Here is a 19,784-nt window from a genome sequence, read left to right on the forward strand (position 1 = left end):
GAGTCGGGCGCGATCAACTTGAGCCACGATAGCTGCTTTGCACCATCAATCTAGCGAGCAGATCGACCCTATAGTCTTGTTTGGACTAGTCTAGCTAGAGTAAATCAATCGTAAACACGGCCGTCTGATTACTTAGCTAGCTTTGTTCCGTAGCACCAGGGTAGATCTAGATCTAGTATAAAAATTTGTGAAAGACTTTAAATCTTAGGCTAAGGAGGGTAGATCTAAAATGGATCGATTCATCCAGAAAACCCCTAAAGGGGAGGGGACGTTCGCATATCATCTTACGCCAGGAAAAAAAAAGGGGGGGACAGATTCTGTGTCAAATAAAACTGGAAACTCCTACAAAACACAAGTAAAACCAACCACTGTTACAGGATGCAAAATCAGGAGGACGCGCAGTCATTGTTGTAACTTGTAATGTCCTCTGTGGCTGAGAAGGTACCAGCCAGTTTGAGAGTGTCTGGGTGCAGGGGATGGACCGAGCGGAATGCCTGACTCACTTTCTGACCGTGGACCTCTTAGTACAGGCACAACGACCCAGGACGTGACGATCCAATGGCTTTCCCACTTGGCCGAAACCTCATGAAAGATTAGAAAACTTTAGCCAGTGGCCATTGTTGGTGGGGAATGGGCAACGTGAACCCTATCGGAATTACACGGTCACAGGGCAGTTAGGTCTTTCCTGTCTCATGAAAACCTCTTGTACCCTCCTATCCTCAACATGAATGGCCCCTTCTCAGGGTGGGCAGGCAGTCCACAGACACCCCAGTCAACAACAACAACTTGTAATGTAATCGATAGGAGTCTTTGTCCTTTGTGCACTCAATATTTTTTGGTTTAAAAAAATTCTGCAGGACTTTGGCAAACTTTGGAAGTAGAATTTCCTTTTGGTGTAATGTCAAATAGGACAAATACAAGATTGAGTTTCCCCTTTTTTTGAGCTGTTCACATATTATCATGTGACATTTGGTTGCTTTTAAGGACAAGCGGGCTAACCCAGATTTTGGGGGTTTCCAGAAATCTTGACCTTCCCCAAAAGTGGGCATTGCTCTGCCAGTAGGAGAAGTTTAGTTTCATTGATGTGTATATTTGTTTGGTTATAGAGAAAACTTTCCTTGTCTTTTAAAGAAATTGAACAAGGGGCAAAAACTTAACCTTCAATTTTCTCAAAACAGCATTTTTCGGGATAGCCACCTTTTGTGCTTAAAGGCGACCATTTATACTAGATTGAACAATGTTTCTTTTTATGCATTTTATTGATTCTGTATGTTGTGAATTATTTGGTAATAGATTACAGGATGTATGTTTCCATATATTTGTTTTCTCAACAGGCATGGAGAATCTGTCACTGGCCGTTTCTTTTTGGGAAGACGCTGTGATGAAACTGTCTTATTTAGATGACCATACCAACGTTTTAGCAATACCAGTAGGTTGTTAATGTTGCTTTTTGTTTGTGTGTATGTGTGTGTGTGTGTGTGTGTGTGTGTGTTTGAAAGCTTGAATATATAGGGACATATTTTTTTCTTGTGTGTGTTGTTAAATGGTTGCACAATGTGCATTTGCTTTGTCTTTTGATTTGGCAGTTGTATCGAATGATAATTCTGCATTGTACAGCATTTATAACCAACAAGGGATCAGGTGCCATATATAAATTATTATTCTTGTTGTTGTTCTTCTTCTTCTTCTTCTTCTTCTTCTTCTTCTTCTTCTTCTTCTTCTTCTTCTCTTCTTCTTTTTCTTCTTCTTCTTCTTCTTCTTCTTCTTCTTTTTCTTCTTCTTCTTCTTTTTCTTCTTCTCCTCCTCCTCCTCCTCCTCCTCCTCCTCCTCCTCCTCCTTTTCTTCTCCTCCTCCTCCTCCTTCTCTTTTTCTTCTCCTCCTCCTTCTCTTCTTCTTCTCCTCCTCCTTCTCTTCTTCTTCTTCTCCTCCTCCTCCTACTTTCCTCTTTTTCTTCCTCCTCTCCTCCTCCTCCTCCTGGCCTTCTTGCTAATCCCTTTCCCTCCTGCACATTTTCCATCGTGTCCAGGACTCGGAGACGTCCAACCTGCAACACAAGCTGGAGAACCTTCTGGACCTGGCGTACCGCATGCAGGACAACTACGAGCGTCTGTGCGAGCGGGACGCCGACCACATCGCGCTCGAGTCGGCGCTCTCTGTCTTCCGGGAGAACCAGGACAAGAGCTTTGAGGACGACTCCAGCGACCAGGAGTCCTTCGTGTCGGCCACGGATGTAAGACTTCCTGTTTACCGTCCCCGTTTTGTCGTCGCTGTTTTCGTTTTATTATTGTGTTCCATGTTTAAGTCTGTCATTGTTTTATATGTAAGCATATGAATTGTGTTGGGTTGTAATGTATTGTTGATGGGTGGTTGACGGGTGCTCTGGTGTGGTTTGCTCCTTCTTTCCTATCAAACATCTATCGTCTTTATCTCTCTTCCCTTCTTTTTTGTGTTTGTTACTCTCTTGTAGCACCTCTAATCTTCTGGCGCTCATATGACCTTATGCAGTTGCGAGCTCCGTAAAACTTCTACTAAAACTAAACTAAAATAGTACAGAATGTGGGTGGTTGGCGGGTGCTCTGGTGTGGTTTGCTCCTTCTTTCCTATCAAACATCTATCGTCCTTATCTCTCTTCCCTTCTTTTTTGTGTTTGTTACTCTCTTGTAACACCTCTAATCTTCAGCACTTATATGACCTTATTGTGTTGCAAGTGCCGTAAAACACTTACTAAAACAAAACAGAGTACAGAATACAATATTGCCTCTTCAATTTATGTAACTTACAAGTCGGGTATAGTACAGAAAAATCCCCCCCGGGGCAGTGCCACTGACTGTAGTGTCTTTAGGCCATTCCCAAAGGGGGGACATTTCTCGTTCATGCACAGTAGAATTGTAAATGGACTGATTCATCATGTCACGCTCATAACTGTGCCTGATCTACAACAGGGAACTTCTGCTTTTTCTTTCCTAATCCTTACTATAGTCATTTTCCTCTACTTCTTTTGTATGTTTGTCACACTCTTGTGACCTGCTGTTTCCGGGGTGCCTTGATAGTCGAAGCAAACTTTGTGCTGTTGAAGCTAGAGAGGTGAGTAGAGCAAGTCTGATTCCCTGTAGACTTCTCTATTGACACTCAACCCTTGGTGCTCATATGACCTTATGCAGTTGTGAGCGCCGTAAAACCCTCTACTAAAACTTTTTAAAAACTAACTAACTAAACGTAGTACAGAATACATTATCGCCTCTTCAATTTGTGTGACACACAGATGGCAAACTTGACAGATCTGGATTTCAATCGTGATATTCTGCACCACGTTCCGTTGTACGAAGCTGGGATGTTGGAGCTCAAGTATGGAAATGTGCCGTGTCGAACCATCAGGTAGGTTGCCCTTCTTTTTTGGAAACAGTTGATGTTGAAGAAAAAAAAACTTTTCAAATTCTGCGTCCGTGTGGTTGTTGGGTGCTCTGGTGTGGTCTTCTCCTTCTTTCGTGTCAAACATCTGTCATCCTTATTTCTCCTCCTTCTTTTCTTTGTATAATACACTCAAGTAGCACTTTTAATCTTTGGCAATACCCCCCGGGGCAGTGCCACTGACTGTAGTGTCTTTTACCCCCCCCCCCGGGGGCAGTGCCACTGACTGTAGTGTCTTTAGGCCATTCCCAAAGGGGGGCCCCCGGGGGCAGTGCCACTGACTGTAGTGTCTTTAGGCCATTCCCAAAGGGGGGACATTTCTCGTTCAAGCATAGTAGAATTGTAAATGGGCTGACTCATGTCACGCTCATAACTGTGCCTGATCTACAACAGGGAACTGCTGCTTTTTCTTTCCTGATCCTTACTATTGTCATTTTCCTCTACTTCTTTTGTATGTTTGTCACTCTCTTGTGACCTGCTATTTTGGGGTGCCTTGATAGTCGAAGCAGACCTTGTGCTGTTAAAGCTAGAGAGGTGAGCAGTCTAAGTCTGATTCCCTGTAAAGACTTCTCTGTTGACACCCACCCCTTGGCGCTCATATTACCTTATGGAGTTGCGAGCGCCGTAAAACCCTCTACTGTAAAAAAATAAAATAATCTTTGGCACTTATATGACCTATTTGTGTTGCAAGTGCTGAAACATTTTTGCTCTTACTTATGCTTGTTCTGCCTGTCTCGTGGGTGGGTGGCGGGTGCTCTGGTGTGGTTTGCTCCTTCTTTCCTATCAGACATCTATCGTCCTTATCTCCCGTCCTTTTTTTGTGTTTGCTACACTCTTGTAACACCTCTAATCTTCGGCACTTATATGACCTTATTGTGTTGCTAGTGCTGTAATACACTTACTAAAACTACTAAAACTTTTTTAAAATCTGCCTGTCTCTTGTCATGGTGAACAGATTTCTCTGAGGATGTGTGAGGGATCTTTATGAACTGCAGGCCTGTCGGGTTCACTTCTGTGACAATGTTTTCCGTCCAATGGATTTGATTTTTGTCTCCAACAAATTATTTGTAAACTCCAACTAAGTGTTCTCATAAATGTCGTGGGTTTTGTTGAAGATGGTGACACAAGAATTTGATTTTCTTATTAAGTGCAAGTATTCTGTTCACATCCATCGACTTCAGATCTTCTTGAAATGTATAATTTGAATATGATAAATGTAGAGTTATTTGTGATTATTTGCAATGTGTTTTTCAGTATATATTTTTAAATTTAAAAAAAAAAAGGATTTTGCATGTCTTTTTCATGGTTTTTTGTTGTTGTTTTTTAATTTCTCTATTTTTTGTAAAGATTCTTCTGTTCTTTTCTCCAGACCAGATATGGTGAAATGCCTTTCAGATGTGGAATTCTTGGCCAAATTACATGGCATACGGTTAGCATTTCAGGTAGTTCTGGTTCTCCATTTACAACTCTTATTTTGTTGATCAAGTTTCTTAGTCTGTCTTTATGAAAAGGAAGTTTTTGTTTTAGGTGTTTACATGATTTTTGTTTTTTAGACGTTTACGTATTCTGAGGGTGCGGTGGCAGAGCGGTTAGTGCGCTCATCTCCGAAGCGGAAAGTCCGGGTTCGAGTCTCAGTTCGGACACAGATTTTTTTCGCCCCTTCCTGCCCACCCAGCTGTAATGGGTACCTGACTTCGAGTTGGGGAAGTAAAGGCGGCGGGGAAAGGAACTGGCCACCCTACCACAATATGCGGAAGGCCCAGGAAGTTGTCTCAATAACGAGGCAATCCCCAATGTCCGGAACAGATGCGGAAACAACTTTACTTTTTACTTATTCATGTTTTTAGGTGTTTTCACTAATTCATGCTCTCAGGTGTTTATAAGTGGCATCGGTGGCCTAGTGGTTAGGCTACCGGACTCGTAATCGTGAGATTGCGGGTTCGGGAGTTCGAGCTTCAGCTCGTTCCGACGTTGTGTCCTTGGGAAAGGCACTTTACTCGAACTTCCCACTTGGCTCGGTCCTATCGGAGACGGACGTTAAACTAGGAGGTTCCGCCTCTTAAATAACCTAATAGTGTTGATAGGGGCGTTAAACTCATACCATTTCATTTTCAGGTGTTTATACATCAATTCACATTTTTAAATGCTGGTACAGCTTGCTAGTGTATTTGTATATTGTAAGTTAATGCAGGGCAGGCAATTTTTGAAATTTTAGTAGCGTGTAGTCCTAACCTCAACCCATTCTTGTTCCTTTTTTTTTTTTTAATCTGGTATAAGATTTGTTGTGATTACTACTAGATCTTGGTTTCATGTGTTGAATACCTGAATTAAAATCTTTTCAATCCTGAGTTTTGGATGTTTTGCAAATAATAATAATAATAATAAATTACACTTTTATTTGTCCCAGAAGGGCACATTGTTTTACAATGGCAAACATACATACATAAATACATAATTATAAATATGTACATACATAAATACATAATGCATAAATAGATATATAAATACACACTATTACACAAATACAGAACAGTTTACAACCATGCCACTGTGGGTCGCCACTGCAGTGCCCTGTATTTTGAGCTAGGGTTGTCGTGTCTTGCTCAAGGACACACTCCAGTGACCACCTATCTGATCCCCGTGTCACCGACACTTGCTTGATATTGCTTGAGTCAAAACTCACTACTCACTTAGCCACTGGAGCCCCCAATACCTTTCTTCCAGAGTGGGTGGTTGGCGGGTGCTCTGGTGTGGTTTGCTTCTTCTTTCTTATCAAACATAGATCTATCGTCCTTATCTCCCCTTCTTCTTTTTTATGTTTGTTACTCTCTTGTAACACATCTAATCTTCTGGCGCTCATATGACCTTATGCAGTTGCGAGCTTTGTAAAACCTCTACTAAAACAAAAAATTTCTTCCAGAGAAGTTTCATGTCGTCAAATTTGTTGTTGTTTTTTTCTCTGTCCTCCAGAGCATATTTCAGGAGGAGGAGAAGAAGACGTGGTTCAAGAAGATGGGCAGGAAGCTGATCGGAGATCTCCTCATCAAAGCTGACAAGGCAGGGCTTTCTCTCTACCGTCTTGTCAAATGGCCAGCTTGTTTCTGCCTCTTTGTGTATTTTGTTGACAGAGCAGCGTCCTAGTGTGGGATATTTGTTTGGGGGTTTTTTTTGGGGGGGGTAAAACTTTTCAGCCCTGCCCCCCCCCGGGGTGGTTAACAGGTGCTCTGGTGTGGTTTGCTTCTTCTTTCCTATTAAACATCTATCGTTTTGAGCCGTGATCTTTCCTTCTTTTTTGTGTTTGTCACTCTCTTGTAACACTTCTAATCTTCTGGCGCTCATATGACCTTATAATTGTGCTGCAAGTGCCGTAAAACTCTTGCTATAACTAAAAAAGACAGGATACCGGCATCTGTGTTGTAACGGTTGGGTCCTTCACTGTCCCCTGTTTGACGGGTGCTCCGGTATGGTTTGCTTCTTTTTTCCTGTCAAACATCTATCGTCCTTATCTCCCCTTCTTCCTTTTTGTGTTTGTTACTCTCTTGTAACACCTCTAATCTTCTGACGCTCATATGACCTTATGCAGTTGGGAGCGCCGTAAAACCTCTGCTAAAACTAAACACTCCTTTTTAATTCCTGAGAGGGGAGAATTTTCATTGTGCCTCTCGGTCTTTCTGCCTGAATGTTGTATCCCTCTCAGACTGGATTGGCCCTGACAGGCAGGGTCGGAAGCGCGCCTTCTTATTGATTGAAATTGTGTTGTGTTAAAGGGGGGCATTGAAGTATTGAACTGTCCCCGTGGTTTTATGCACCCCGCATAATTTAGCAAAATTTGATCATTTTTTGCATAATTTCTGATTATTTTCCTTTATCATTCTTTGTTAAAATTAACAGAATCGCATAACTTCACATTTTTGGGCTCAGTTTGCATAATTTCAGAATTTTTCTTGCGTAAAACGACGCGGAGAGATTGAAGTATCTACTTTTTTGTCTTTTCTTTTCTTCCCAGGATGTGGAGGAGTTTCACACGACGTACGACAAAATGATGGACTACATCAGCGTGGAGGCCAACTGGCCTCAGATTGAGGAGGAGCTGAGGGGGAGAGGGGTGAGTGGGTGCACTGTGGAGGGGTGAGTGGGTGCACTGTGGAGGGGTGAGTGGGTGCACTGTGGAGGGGTGAGTGGGTGCACTGTGGAGGGGTGAGTGGGTGCACTGTGGAGGGGTGAGCGGGTGCACTGTGGCCCGGACCAGGGCTGCTCTGTCTGTGCGTGTACTCGTACTGCCTCACGTTTTGAATGTTTGTACTGTGGTCTAGTGGATGAGCTGTAGGGCTTGCAACTGAAAGGTTGTGGGTTTGAGCCCGGTCAGGGGTCCAACGTTGTAGGCATTTTTAAAGCAAATTTTCCTCACATCACCCAGGTGGGAATGGATATCCAGCTACTGACAGCAAAAGATCTTGTCACTTTATTGGTGTTTGAGTGCCTAACCGGCTGCTTGTTCTTTGCTTCCTGGAAAGCCAAGAATGTTTTTGAGTATTCTTGGGTCTGCTGGGGTAAATATATGGATTGTAAAGCACATAGGACTTGCTGTTGTGTTGAGTTGGGATATGCACTATACAAATGCTAATTATTATTATTTAATTGTCCGAGGGGGCCACCCACTTTTTGAGGAGGAAGGTGGTTGCTTTCGGCAGGTGGACATTTTGGACCTCTACTAAAACTAAGAATACATAAAATCACAACTGAAAGAGCTTCGGAGATGGCCTACCATAGAAAACTGTATCTCCCCTCGACGCTTAACGGCAACAGAGGATGTAAAGGAAAAGTAAAGTACTGAAACTAAAAAACTAAACCATTGATGTAAATACCCATTCCCTGTTCCAGGTGCGTGTCATGTCCTTCTACGACATCGTCCTCGACTTCATCCTCATGGACGCCTTTGATGACCTTGCCAACCCCCCGTCCACCGTGCTGACCGTCGTCCAGAACAGGTGGCTCTCCAACGGCTTCAAGGAGACTGTGAGTTCACACATACTGGGGTACCCCCCGGGGCAGTGCCACTGACTGTAGTGTCTTTAGGCCATTCCCAAAGGAGGGACATTTCTCGTTCAAGCATAGTAGAATTGTAAATGGGCTGACTCATCATGATTCGTCAATGTCATGCTCATAACTGTGCCTGATCTACAACAGGGAACTGCTGCTTTTTCTTCCCTGGTCCTTTCTATTGTCATTTCCTCTATTTCTTTTGTATGTTTGTCACTCTCTTGTGACCTGCGATTTCCGGGGTGCCATGATAGTCGAAGCAGACCTTGTGCTGTTGAAGCTAGAGAGGTGAGCAGTCGAAGTCTGATTCCCTGTAAAGACTTCTCTGTTGACGCCCACCCCTTGGCGCTCATATGACCTTATGTAGTTGCGAGCGCTGTAACACCCTCTACTATAAAAAGAACCCCACATACTGGGGTTGCTATCATGCTTCAAGGAGACTGTGAGTTCACACATACTGGGGTTTCTATCATGTACATTTTAGGAAAACTGTTAAGTAATTGCAGGTCTGCCATTTTTTAAATGAATTATAAAATAAAAACTGTTTAATAATAAATAATAGGACATCTGCAATATTAATGAATTATAAAATAAAAACTGTTCAATAATAACAGATTTGCTATTTCTTTTTTAATGAATTATAAAATAAAAACTGTTTAATTATAGGAGATTTGCAATATTAATGAATTATAAAATAAAAACTGTTTAATAATAGCAGATTTGCTAAAAATAGTTTTTATGATTTATAAAATAAAAACTATTTAATAATAGGAGATGTGCTAATTTTTTAAAGGAATTCTAAAAACTGTTTCTGTTACTTCATTTTATATTAGGGTCCATTACTGAAAGGTTGTTGGTTTTTTCTTTCTTTCTGCCTTGTAGGCTTTAGCTACTGCTGTGTGGTCTGTGTTGAAGGCAAAGAGAAGTCTTTTGAAGGTGAGTGGGGCTGGTGGGTTCTGTGGTCAGTTTATTTGGGAAATGGTTCTTTTTCAAGTTGGGATTTAAACTCCCCCGTACATCCCTCCCTCCCTTCCTTTCTCTCTTTCTCTCTCTCTTTCTCTCTCTGCCTCTCTCTCCCTCTCTCTCTCTCTCTCTCTCTCTCTCTCTCTCTCTCTCTCTCTCTCTCTCTCTCTCTCTCTCTCCCATTCTCTCTCTCTCTCTCTCTGTCTCTGTCTCTCTCTCTCTCTCTCTCTCTCATTTTTGGCCCTCAAGTCAACCTTTTTCCGTAGTTTGGTTTTGTAATATTTTGGCTTCTGTCTTTTTTTGTGCATGTGTTGATGAATCATAAATGGCGAATCACTATTACTGTTTCTGAGTGGTGTTTTCCTTGTTGTTTTGTTTTGAAGTTCAACGATGGATTCATCGCTCATTTTTACTCCATTTCTGAGCACACGAGTCCCTTGTTAGCGTGGGGTTTTCTGGGACCAGACTCTGAACTGAAGGACATGTGCAATTTTTTCAAGGTACGAAGAGTTGCGTTTTCTTTGCTTTTGTTCCATTTGACCAATAATCTAGTATTGAAAATGTACACATTGTGTAAGGATGAATCCTTGTTAGTTTGTCTTCTTGATCTGAGAACGCTGTAAGCCCGCATTTGGTCATATTGATAATTTTCCATTGCTCTCTAAAAAAAAAAAGAGCACACTGCAAAGTTTCTTTGAATTCTATTTGCTTACAAAACTTAAAGAATGTTTCATTGCTTTCTTTCTTTGTAGACTTTCAGGTGCAGGAGTTATAATTTTCAATCGATCTGTGGTATTTCTTTCTCTCTTTTAGAATTAACCTTAGCTTATGAGCATACTTTTGAAGATTTCCTAAACAAATGTAAAACAAACAAGAATTTTTGTGTATTGGCATACATAAACTTGTCAGCAGTGGTGTTTTGAGAAAGTCTTCTTTGTGCAGGGGCACTTGGGGCGCTCAGTTAGTTCCGTTGGTATCATGATGGACTATGGAATGGATGGCCGTAGTTCGAATCTGAGACTAGGGATTTTTCCTGAACTCGGGTTGTTTTGCGTAATTTTCAAGGCTCTCAACCCATTTGGCTTGGTCCTATTAGAGACAGAAACTCAATTCGGAGGTCCAGCCTCTTAAAATAGTCTTTAAGTAGACCTTTTTGATAGGGGCGGTAAACTCAAACACTCATACTAGGTGCTTATCATTACTGTGTGTGTGTGGGGGGGGGGGGGGGGGATAAAGTTTCTCCAAATTGTTTCAAAGTTAATTTTTTTTCTTGCTGGCAATACTTTACAAGGTTTGTGTTGTATTTTATCAGAATTTGGTTCTGGGCTTCATCCGTGAGATACATAAGCAATAGTTTGCAAATGTTGTCAGGAGATACATAGGCTATTGTTTACAAGGGTTGTCTTTTGTTTTATCAGGATCTGGTTCTGGGCTTCATCCGTGAGATGTTCAGTTTCAACAAAGTTCGCTTCACGGACGTAGAGGCTCTGGCCCAGGACATCCTGGAGATGGCGCAGGCCAAGAGCGACCTGGCGGCAGAGAAGCTCAAGGTGGACAGCCCCGACCACACCCCGGTCAACGTCGTCTTGTAGGCCCGAACCTCACTTCTCTCGCTCGTCGTTAGTGCCGCTGTGTCAGTGCGGAGAGGCAGCTGTCCTTTTTTTTTAGCTTTTATCTCGTTTGCTGAGGGTCAATAATAATTGATGTGAAGTGAATATATTATGTTTGATATGTGCCAACTTTTTTTTTGGAATGGGAATTTTTTTTTCTTTTTCTTTTTTTTTCGGTGATAGATAGAGCTAGGACTGTTTAATCAGACATATTTCAGCTGTGCAATGAATTCCATTTAAATTTGTCTTGTTTGCCTAGGGTTTGTGATATGGATATGAAGTGAGCGTATTATGTTTGATATGGGACTACTTTTTTTTTAAAGAAGAATTTTTTTTTAAATATTGAAAGCAAGAACTGTTCCATAAGACAAGATACTTAAACAGTGCAGCAACACTTGCAAACCCCGGTCAGCAAAGAGGTCACATTGTGCTGCAGTCTCTGCCTGACTGTTTAAAACTTTGCTCGCCCAATCGGTGAAGGGATTTAATGTGGGTAGACGACAAAGACTAAGGAAAGGATGGATAAGAACGCATATTAGGCACCAACACCAGGCTCACTTTTTCGCTCTGGTACAGCGTATCTGATGGCTAGATAAATGCTGAAGCCAAGAGGTAAACCCGCAAACAAACTGCGTGCATCCACAAATGGAAAGGAGGCCCTTATATGCGCAAAAGTGGCCCCCTCTTCCAGAATGGGTCTCGTTGGCCAAAGTAGAAGCCACAGGTCCTCTAAATCCTTACTTCTTCTATTTCTCTTGAAGAAATATTCTCCTCTGCAGACACATTGGTCTTTGTCATACATTGACGGATAAACAAGTCAGACATTGAGGGATTAACATGTCAGACATTGACGGATTAACATGTCAGACATTGACGGATAAACATGTCAGACATTGAGGGATAAACATGTCAGACATTGACAGATAAACATGTCAGACATTGACGGATTAACATGTCAGACATTGAGGGATTAACATGAAGGCTTTGGGGATGGGTGTCTGTGGTGTAACAGTTAGGTTCGTTGCTGTTAGATGTAAAAGACATGAGATCAATTCTTGCAGGGATAAATGCGCAGTCGAAATGGTCTAAAACGGCCACTCTTTGTCAAGGAGAAAAGTAGTTGTCTCATCGTCTCAAGACAGGTGAACGTCTGACGTTGTTGTTATATATATAAAGTGAAAAAAAGACGAGATGGGAAGTGGTCGTTTGTTACGGGGGATTGTCTTGGACAGGTGGCCGTTACAGCGGCTTTGACTGCACTCGTTAGAGTGGCTTTGACTGCACTCGTTAGAGCGGCTTTGACTGCACTAGCTTCTGTGGTCTGCCTCTAATATTTTCACTGATTTCCTGCTCATCATCATCATCATCATCATCATCATCATCCCGTGCCAGATCTGCGACAGACATCGGCGATCATGGTTTTCCATTCATTCCTTTGCTCGGATGCTCTCAAAAAAGCTACGTTTCCCTGATCTTTCTCCGTTACCCATCTGTTTAGGTTCCCCAAGTAGGTTGTTCTGGGCCTACCCCTGCCTCGTTTGCCATCAATTTCCTGCACAGCAAGCAGAAATTGAAGGGTTAGTTCATCATAACTCGGAAGGCCTACAACTGTACTTTCATGTTGTTGGGTTGTTGGTGGTTTTTTCTTGTTTACTTTCACAAACTCTGTCATATTTCGTGTCCCAGATGGTGGACAGTTGCAGAGTGGGACGACAGTCTGTCCCTTTTGTCGTGGAGGCATGAGTGGAAAGTTGCTAAAACAGCCGAAGTGCTCGTTTGTTCTTGTGTGTGTCTTAAAGGCTCACACTGCTTCACAATGACTCTAGAGGGTGTGTCTTAAAGGCTTACACTGCTTCACAGTGACTCTAGAGGGTGTGTCTTAAAGGCTCACACTGCTTCACAGTGACTCTAGAGGTGTGTCTTAAAGGCTCACACTGCTTCACAATGACTCTAGATGGTGTGTCTTAAAGGCTCACACTGCTTCACAATAACTCAAGAGGTGCCGATTTGACGGACACAAATCCAGAATTAACAGAATCGCGCAATTTCACATTTTTTGGGCTCAGTTTGCATAATTTCAGATTTTTTCTTGCATAAAACGACGGGGACAGATTTGACAATATCATCGGAGCATTTCGAAGGGGTCAGGTTGAAGACCTACCTTTGTCTTTTCCCTGAAATAGTCAGTTGACACCTCTGCCGCACTCTTGTTTCTCCTCCAGGCTTACGCTATTTCTCAGTAATTCACTCCCTTGGCCGGCCTGTTCATTCCAAAGTATCATTTTAGTCTTACGGGGAACTAAAGCGTTGCAACTTGTCTTGTGCGTGCTGCTCTCATTTGCATGTTCTGTCTCTGCAGGAAGGTAGCGGTGAGTACGTGCCCAAGGTCTGTTTTGCAAATACCTTGCTGTCTATACGAGGCTTTTATGATGTTGTGGAAACCGGCCTGGGTCTATATATATATATATATATGAGTTTTGAGATTTTCGCTCCTCGTGGTTTTCGCAGATTAAAGGATATTTCAAGAGGACATGTCTTTGCCTTCGCACACTCGAGTTATGTTTGCATGTGTCATGACTCCGTGGAATCGGACGCTCGTCACTTTTTGGGCGTATGGAGTTATTGCTATCATCTGTCTTAAAGCTTTTCCATTTGTCTTGCCTTTGATGAAAAAAGATGTTCATCTTTAATAAAAAGTGGAGAGGAATATTTTCAGATGGGGATTGCCTGGCGTCAGAGGTAAAAATTAGCAAAAAAGTGGGTGGCTTTCGAAGCTTAGGTGTCGTCGGAAAAGGCAGTTTTACATTTCTTTTGCCTTTTTAATCAACTTTTTTTTGTGTGTAAAATCTCTACCGAAATGTGTTTATATGGACCGAAAGGGCACTGAGCCTTCTTTTATCACAATCTAGTCGTTACCTGGAGGATGAAATGAAGAAAACGATAAAAACTGGTGAAAGCAGTAGGTATTGAAAGTCTTTACCCTGACTACAAAAGAAGCAAGCTAGACAGCTGAAATCTGACACTCATGGTATAATGCAACTTCTCTCCATAAAAAAACCAGTAAGAGCAAATCGAATGATTGTGTGCGGGTCTTTGTCCAGAACCGTGGAGTCTGCAAATCGTGGAGCCTGCAAATCGACACAGTTTTGCCATTTTTAATTGACCTTCTAAAGTCCTAGTTTGGTTTAAGCAGACTACTCGGAATTTCGTTGATCTTGTTGTTATATCATTTATATTAAGCCTCTTTATGATTATGAGTACGCAAGAACGTGTGCTTAGCTTACGTTTAGAACGAGCGATCCAGATCCGTTGATTTCCAAGAATTGTCACAGCTCTCAACAGTAGGCGTGGATCGTTGTTAGTTATCTCAAACCGGATCATTTTGTTTGTTGATTACTCTAGCCTGCTTCATGCTATGCTGTGATCTTGACTGACTGTTGTTTCTGTTGTAAACCACGAGTGATTTACCGCGCCGTTATGCAAGGCTGGTGTGTGGGTGGTTGTCGGGCGCCCTGGTGTGGTTTGCTCCGCCTTCTGTCTATCCTATCAAACGTCCATCGTCTTTATCTGTCCTTTTGTGGGTTTTTTCTTTTTTTTCTTGGTATGTTACAATCTAGTGACACCTGTAATCTTCAGCTCTTGCATGACCTATTGTTGTGTTGTAAGTGCTTTAAAACTCATTCTTTGTACTAAAACTGAGATGAGAGGTTATTTGTATTACTGTTGGGTTTGCGTTTGGGGCTGTGCTCATTTCAATCGGCTTTAAGATAATATGGTTTGTTGTGATGAAGAGAGTTGGTGTGTTTGAGGTAAATTTACAGGTAAACGACTGATAGTTACGTTTGTTACTGCGTATCATGTCCATAGCAATGGCGTATGTCACCTGTGATTGTTTGGATACAAAAGCTGTTCTGTTCTTTGTATAAATGTAATGCTTGTCTTTTTTTTTGTTTCGATGGAAGTTCATGTTTGAATCCAGTAAATAGTTTTGGTTGGTGTAGTTCGCATCATGTTAATGAAGTTAACGTACTCCGGTTTTACATTTGATTGTGTGCGGGTCTTTGTTCAGAACCGTGGAGTCTGTGGTGTAGCGGTTCGGCTCTCTGCCGTGGCATGAAAAAGACCTGAGTTCAATTCTCATTTTGGGGACAATTTTTATCAAGTAACTCAGTCTTTCTGCTTGGATGTTGTATCCTGGGGCATTGTATCTCTCTTAGCCTTGGGCATTGTATCTATCTCAGCCTGGGAAGTTGTATCTCTCTCAGCCTTGGGCATTGTATCTATCTCAGCCTGGGAAGTTGTATCTCTCTCAGCCTTGGGCATTGTATCTATCTCAGCCAGGGAAGTTGTATCTCTCTCAGCCTGGGAAGTTGTATCTCTCAGCCTGGGAAGTTGTATCTCTCTCAGCCTTGGGCATTGTATCTCTCTCAGCCTTGGGCATTGTATCTCTCTCAGCCTGGGACGTTGTATCTCTCTCAGCCTGGGAAGTTGTATCTCTCAGCCTGGGAAGTTGTATCTCTCTCAGCCTTGGGCATTGTATCTCTCTCAGCCTTGGGCATTGTATCTCTCTCAGCCTGGGACGTTGTATCTCTCTCAGCCTGGGAAGTTGTATCTCTCTCAGCCTGGGACGTTGTATCTCTCAGCCTGGGAAGTTGTATCTCTCTCAGCCTGGGAAGTTGTATCTCTCTCAGCCTGGGAAGTTGTATCTCTCTCAGCCTGGGAAGTTGTATCTCTCTCAGCCTGGGAAGTTGTATCTCTCTCAGCCTGGGAAGTTGTATCTCTCTCAGCCTGGGAAGTTGTATCTCTCTCAGCCTGGGAAGTTGTATCTCTCTCAGCCTGGGACGTTGTATCTCTCAGCCTGGGAAGTTGTATCTCTCTCAGCCTGGGAAGTTGTATCTCTCTCAGCCTGGGAAGTTGTATCTCTCTCAGCCTGGGTTGGTCCTGACAGGCAGGGTTAACGCCCTCCTCCTCCTACATGAACTAAATTGTGAAGGGGGGGACGGGGGTGGTTTTACAAGTACAAAGATTTCATTGAACAAAAATAACTTTTTATTTTGTCCTGAGCCATCCCGAGTGAACTATTTATCCAGGAGATAATCTCAGGGTGGAAAGGGGATCGGAGACAGTGAAGTGATGGTTGGATCGCTCTTTTTTTCTTTTTTTTTTTTCTGTTGGTCACAGGCACCCAAGTAGCAGATGTATGCTCTGTCTTCTGTTCTGGGGCGGTATCGTGTTTTTCAAGTTTTTGTGAAAAAGAAACAAAACTTTTTTATTAATGCGTCTCTTTTGGTTTGGTGGGCGGGCTTAAAAGAACTGGCTCATCTTAAAGTCATGGTTATATAAGTCATGGTTATATATAAGTCATGGTTATATAAGTCCATGGTTATATAAGTCATGGTTATATATAAGTCATGGTTATATAAGTCATGGTTATATATAAGCCATGGTTATATATAAGTCATGGTTATATAAGTCCATGGTTATATAAGTCATGGTTATATATAAGTCATGGTTATATAAGTCCATGGTTATATATAAGTCATGGTTATATATAAGTCATGGTTATATATAAGTCATGGTTATATAAGTCCATGGTTATATATAAGTCATGGTTATATAAGTCCATGGTTATATATAAGTCCATGGTTATATATAAGTCCATGGTTATATAAGTCATGGTTATATAAGTCCATGGTTATATATAAGTCCATGGTTATATAAGTCATGGTTATATATAAGTCATGGTTATATAAGTCATGGTTATATATAAGCCATGGTTATATATAAGTCATGGTTATATAAGTCCATGGTTATATAAGTCATGGTTATATATAAGTCATGGTTATATAAGTCCATGGTTATATATAAGTCATGGTTATATAAGTCCATGGTTATATATAAGTCATGGTTATATAAGTCCATGGTTATATATAAGTCATGGTTATATAAGTCCATAGTTATATATAAGTCACGGTTATATAAGTCCATGGTTATATATAAGTCATGGTTATATAAGTCCATAGTTATATATAAGTCACGGTTATATAAGTCCATGGTTATATATAAGTCACGGTTATATAAGTCCATGGTTGTATATAAGTCATGGTTATATAAGTCCATGGTTGTATATAAGTCATGGTTATACCACAAGAGCTATTTTTGTCATGTTTAGAAAAATTTAGAAGGCTGTTTTGAGAAGTTCTCTTTTGACTTTTTCGTTTTTTTCTTCCAATTTTTTTTTTTTTGTCATTAAAAAAATTTACTTTTTTAAAAATCATCAGAAAACTTTTTGATGTAACTTTTAAATTCTTTATTTTTTTTATTAATACACTGACATTTTGCTTGGTTTGGATTTGGATTTAAGTGGGGTTTGTAAAGTTTGTTGTTTTGTTGTATATTTGTACTTAACATATTTTCAGTCTCATGTATTTACATGTTTAACAATTCTCACCATTCTGTTGTCCTGATAATGAATGTGGTTTTTTTTACTTGTACATATTGTGCCTGGCAGTCATTATGGGGGATATAAAATAGGTGAAGAGAACACGTAGGCCAAATATTGTTGTTGTCGTTGTTGTTAATCTAGTAGCCTCTGAATGTGTGCTCCTTCAGCCCAATGTCATGGTTATAAAAGTAGAGGTCTTTGATTTTGCTCTTTCCTGCAATACAGGGTATTGTATTGTCTGTGGTAGGGACGATAGGAAGACAAGAAGTTACACGTCAGAGACTCTGTAATTTGGGACGTTCAAAGAGCAGATGTTGGACTGTGTTGTAGACGTGGTCACAAAGCAAACATATTGGTGGTTTTTCTGGGTTGATTCTAATGAGCACGTAAAGTAAACTTCTTACTTGTCTTACCTGTCCACTGTGTTGGGGTCACTGCAGTCGGAACATGTTCAAATGTATACTTCTTCTTTCTATCTCTCAAATCTTTCATATCCCTACAATGAGTCTAAAAGGACTCTAGGTTGTGCTTCTAAAAATCTCACCAAAAAAATAACCTATCTTTGTATCTCTTGTGTTTGTGAATTTTCATTATTTCCCATTGAAATATTTGAGGTTTCTGTAGAGAATTTTATTTATTGTATTTAACAGTCTTCCCATTTGTTGAAATATATCTGGAGATGATGACTAACAAAACGTGGTAGCAAGAATTTGTCTGCGGTAGTTGACAATTGCTGCCACTGCATGCAAAAGGATGCTTGATGTTAAAACTGAGGCGTTGATGCAAGACGGGTGTATGTGTGTCAGTTGTTCACCTTGCTTAGACAACTGCTTGACAGTTACCTTTTGAGATCTCAGTTATAGAAAAAATATGTATCTCACGTCTTTATTTTATTCTAGCTTTGTCAAATTTATTGTTATTGACAATCTCCTATGGGTTAACGCTGCAGCATACAACAGAAAGATAAACTTGGGTAGCTGGTTATGACAGGACGAGTTACTGCATCTGTGCTTGGAGGCTGCTGGTTGTGATTTCTTTGGGAATTTTTTAAAATAAAAATCACTGATTCCTATTTATATAGTAAGGTTGAAATAGTCCGAGATGCCCCCCCCCCCCCCCCCCCATTGTCGAGGGGAAAAGTGGTTTATCTTAGACGGGTGTCGTTATACTGTAGGAAAAGCTCAAAGTGACACGTGGTTGGTTGTCTAATACAGGTGGCCGGTGGAGCCGTTGAATGCATGCGGGCTATTTTGTCCTGGACAGGAGGTTTCAGTCAAATGTTTATTAAATTTTTCTTTTCTGCTTTTTTCGTACAGCTTTGCTGATTTTGCATTACGATTTTCTTGAATATATATATATATATATATATATATATATATATATATATATATATCTAGAGGCTTATTTTATTTCTAATCTATTTAGAGTCTTAACCAGAGTTTCATTTTGGCAGATTCAACGATTCACTTTTGACTTAGGAAACTTCATTTCAACCACTTGTAATGTGACTGGTCTAAGTTGAAAGGTCGTCCATGGCATGAGAAGTCATTGAGAAAGTCACCGAGTGTTCCAGGTGTAAGACTGTCCCCGTGGTTTTATGCACCCCGCATAATTTAGCAAAATTTGATCATTTTTTGGCATAATTTCTCATTATTTTCCTGCATCGTTCTTCGTTAAAATTAACGGAATAGCATAATTTCACATTTTTGGGCTCAGTTTGCGTAATTTCAGAATTTCTCTTGCATAAAAAGACGAGAACAGGTAAGAGTTGTAAAGGGCGTGCTGTAGAGCATGGATCTGCGCTAAATCATGCTGATAATAAGCAAATAAAAGTATCTCTCCTCCTTTTTTTAATGCTACTCTCAAGAAACACTTCTAATCTTCAGCACTTATTTGACCGAATTGTGTTGCAAGTGCTGTAAAACTCTTACTACTACAACTAAACTAAACTGGAGACTTTCTACAAGTTTATAAAGTTGCTTAGCTTCTTTTCCCTTGCCCGACTTCCTAATGAGGAACAATTATTGTCTATGTTGTAGTAGTTGCTGTAATATTATTACTGTTGTTGTTGTTATTATTGTGAACTTTTCACAGCACAAGGTGCACATCTTTTAACGTCCTTGAAATTTCTTTCCCTCCGTTTCTGACAGCGATCGTCATTTTACTTTTTGAATCAGCTGATTTGTAGCATGCTTTCTTCTAGATTTTTACTTGATCAATGTCTAGATTTGTTGTGGGGTTTTTCCTTGTTCTTTCCATCGTTGCCCTACTTTACTGTGATGCACTACTGTGTGGTAGATCTCCAGGGTAGGTGGCTC

The 19,784-nt window shown here is 40.9% G+C and overlaps 2 protein-coding genes across 3 annotated transcripts in view; both read left to right on the forward strand.

Annotated features, from left to right (window-relative positions):
• The window catches only part of LOC101854595 (mitoguardin-like), a 22,095-nt gene extending 9,716 nt beyond the window's left edge, over positions 1-12,379 (forward strand). For both annotated transcript variants that reach the window (XM_035971469.1, XM_005104919.3), the window contains exons 4-13: positions 1,335-1,429; positions 2,027-2,230; positions 3,263-3,375; positions 4,778-4,850; positions 6,379-6,465; positions 7,415-7,513; positions 8,290-8,424; positions 9,331-9,384; positions 9,795-9,911; positions 10,830-12,379. In XM_035971469.1, the coding sequence (XP_035827362.1) occupies positions 1,335-1,429; positions 2,027-2,230; positions 3,263-3,375; positions 4,778-4,850; positions 6,379-6,465; positions 7,415-7,513; positions 8,290-8,424; positions 9,331-9,384; positions 9,795-9,911; positions 10,830-11,003 (1,151 nt within the window). In that variant the 3' untranslated portion in view covers positions 11,004-12,379. The remainder of the gene's footprint in view (positions 1-1,334; positions 1,430-2,026; positions 2,231-3,262; positions 3,376-4,777; positions 4,851-6,378; positions 6,466-7,414; positions 7,514-8,289; positions 8,425-9,330; positions 9,385-9,794; positions 9,912-10,829) is intronic.
• LOC101849949 (alpha-tubulin N-acetyltransferase 1) overlaps positions 1-19,784 on the forward strand; it is a gene marked incomplete in the record, with an annotated part of 361,461 nt that overhangs the window by 224,032 nt on the left and 117,645 nt on the right.

This window comes from Aplysia californica, unplaced genomic scaffold (genome assembly GCF_000002075.1).
Source record: "Aplysia californica isolate F4 #8 unplaced genomic scaffold, AplCal3.0 scaffold00441, whole genome shotgun sequence".
NCBI lineage: Eukaryota > Metazoa > Mollusca > Gastropoda > Aplysiida > Aplysiidae > Aplysia > Aplysia californica.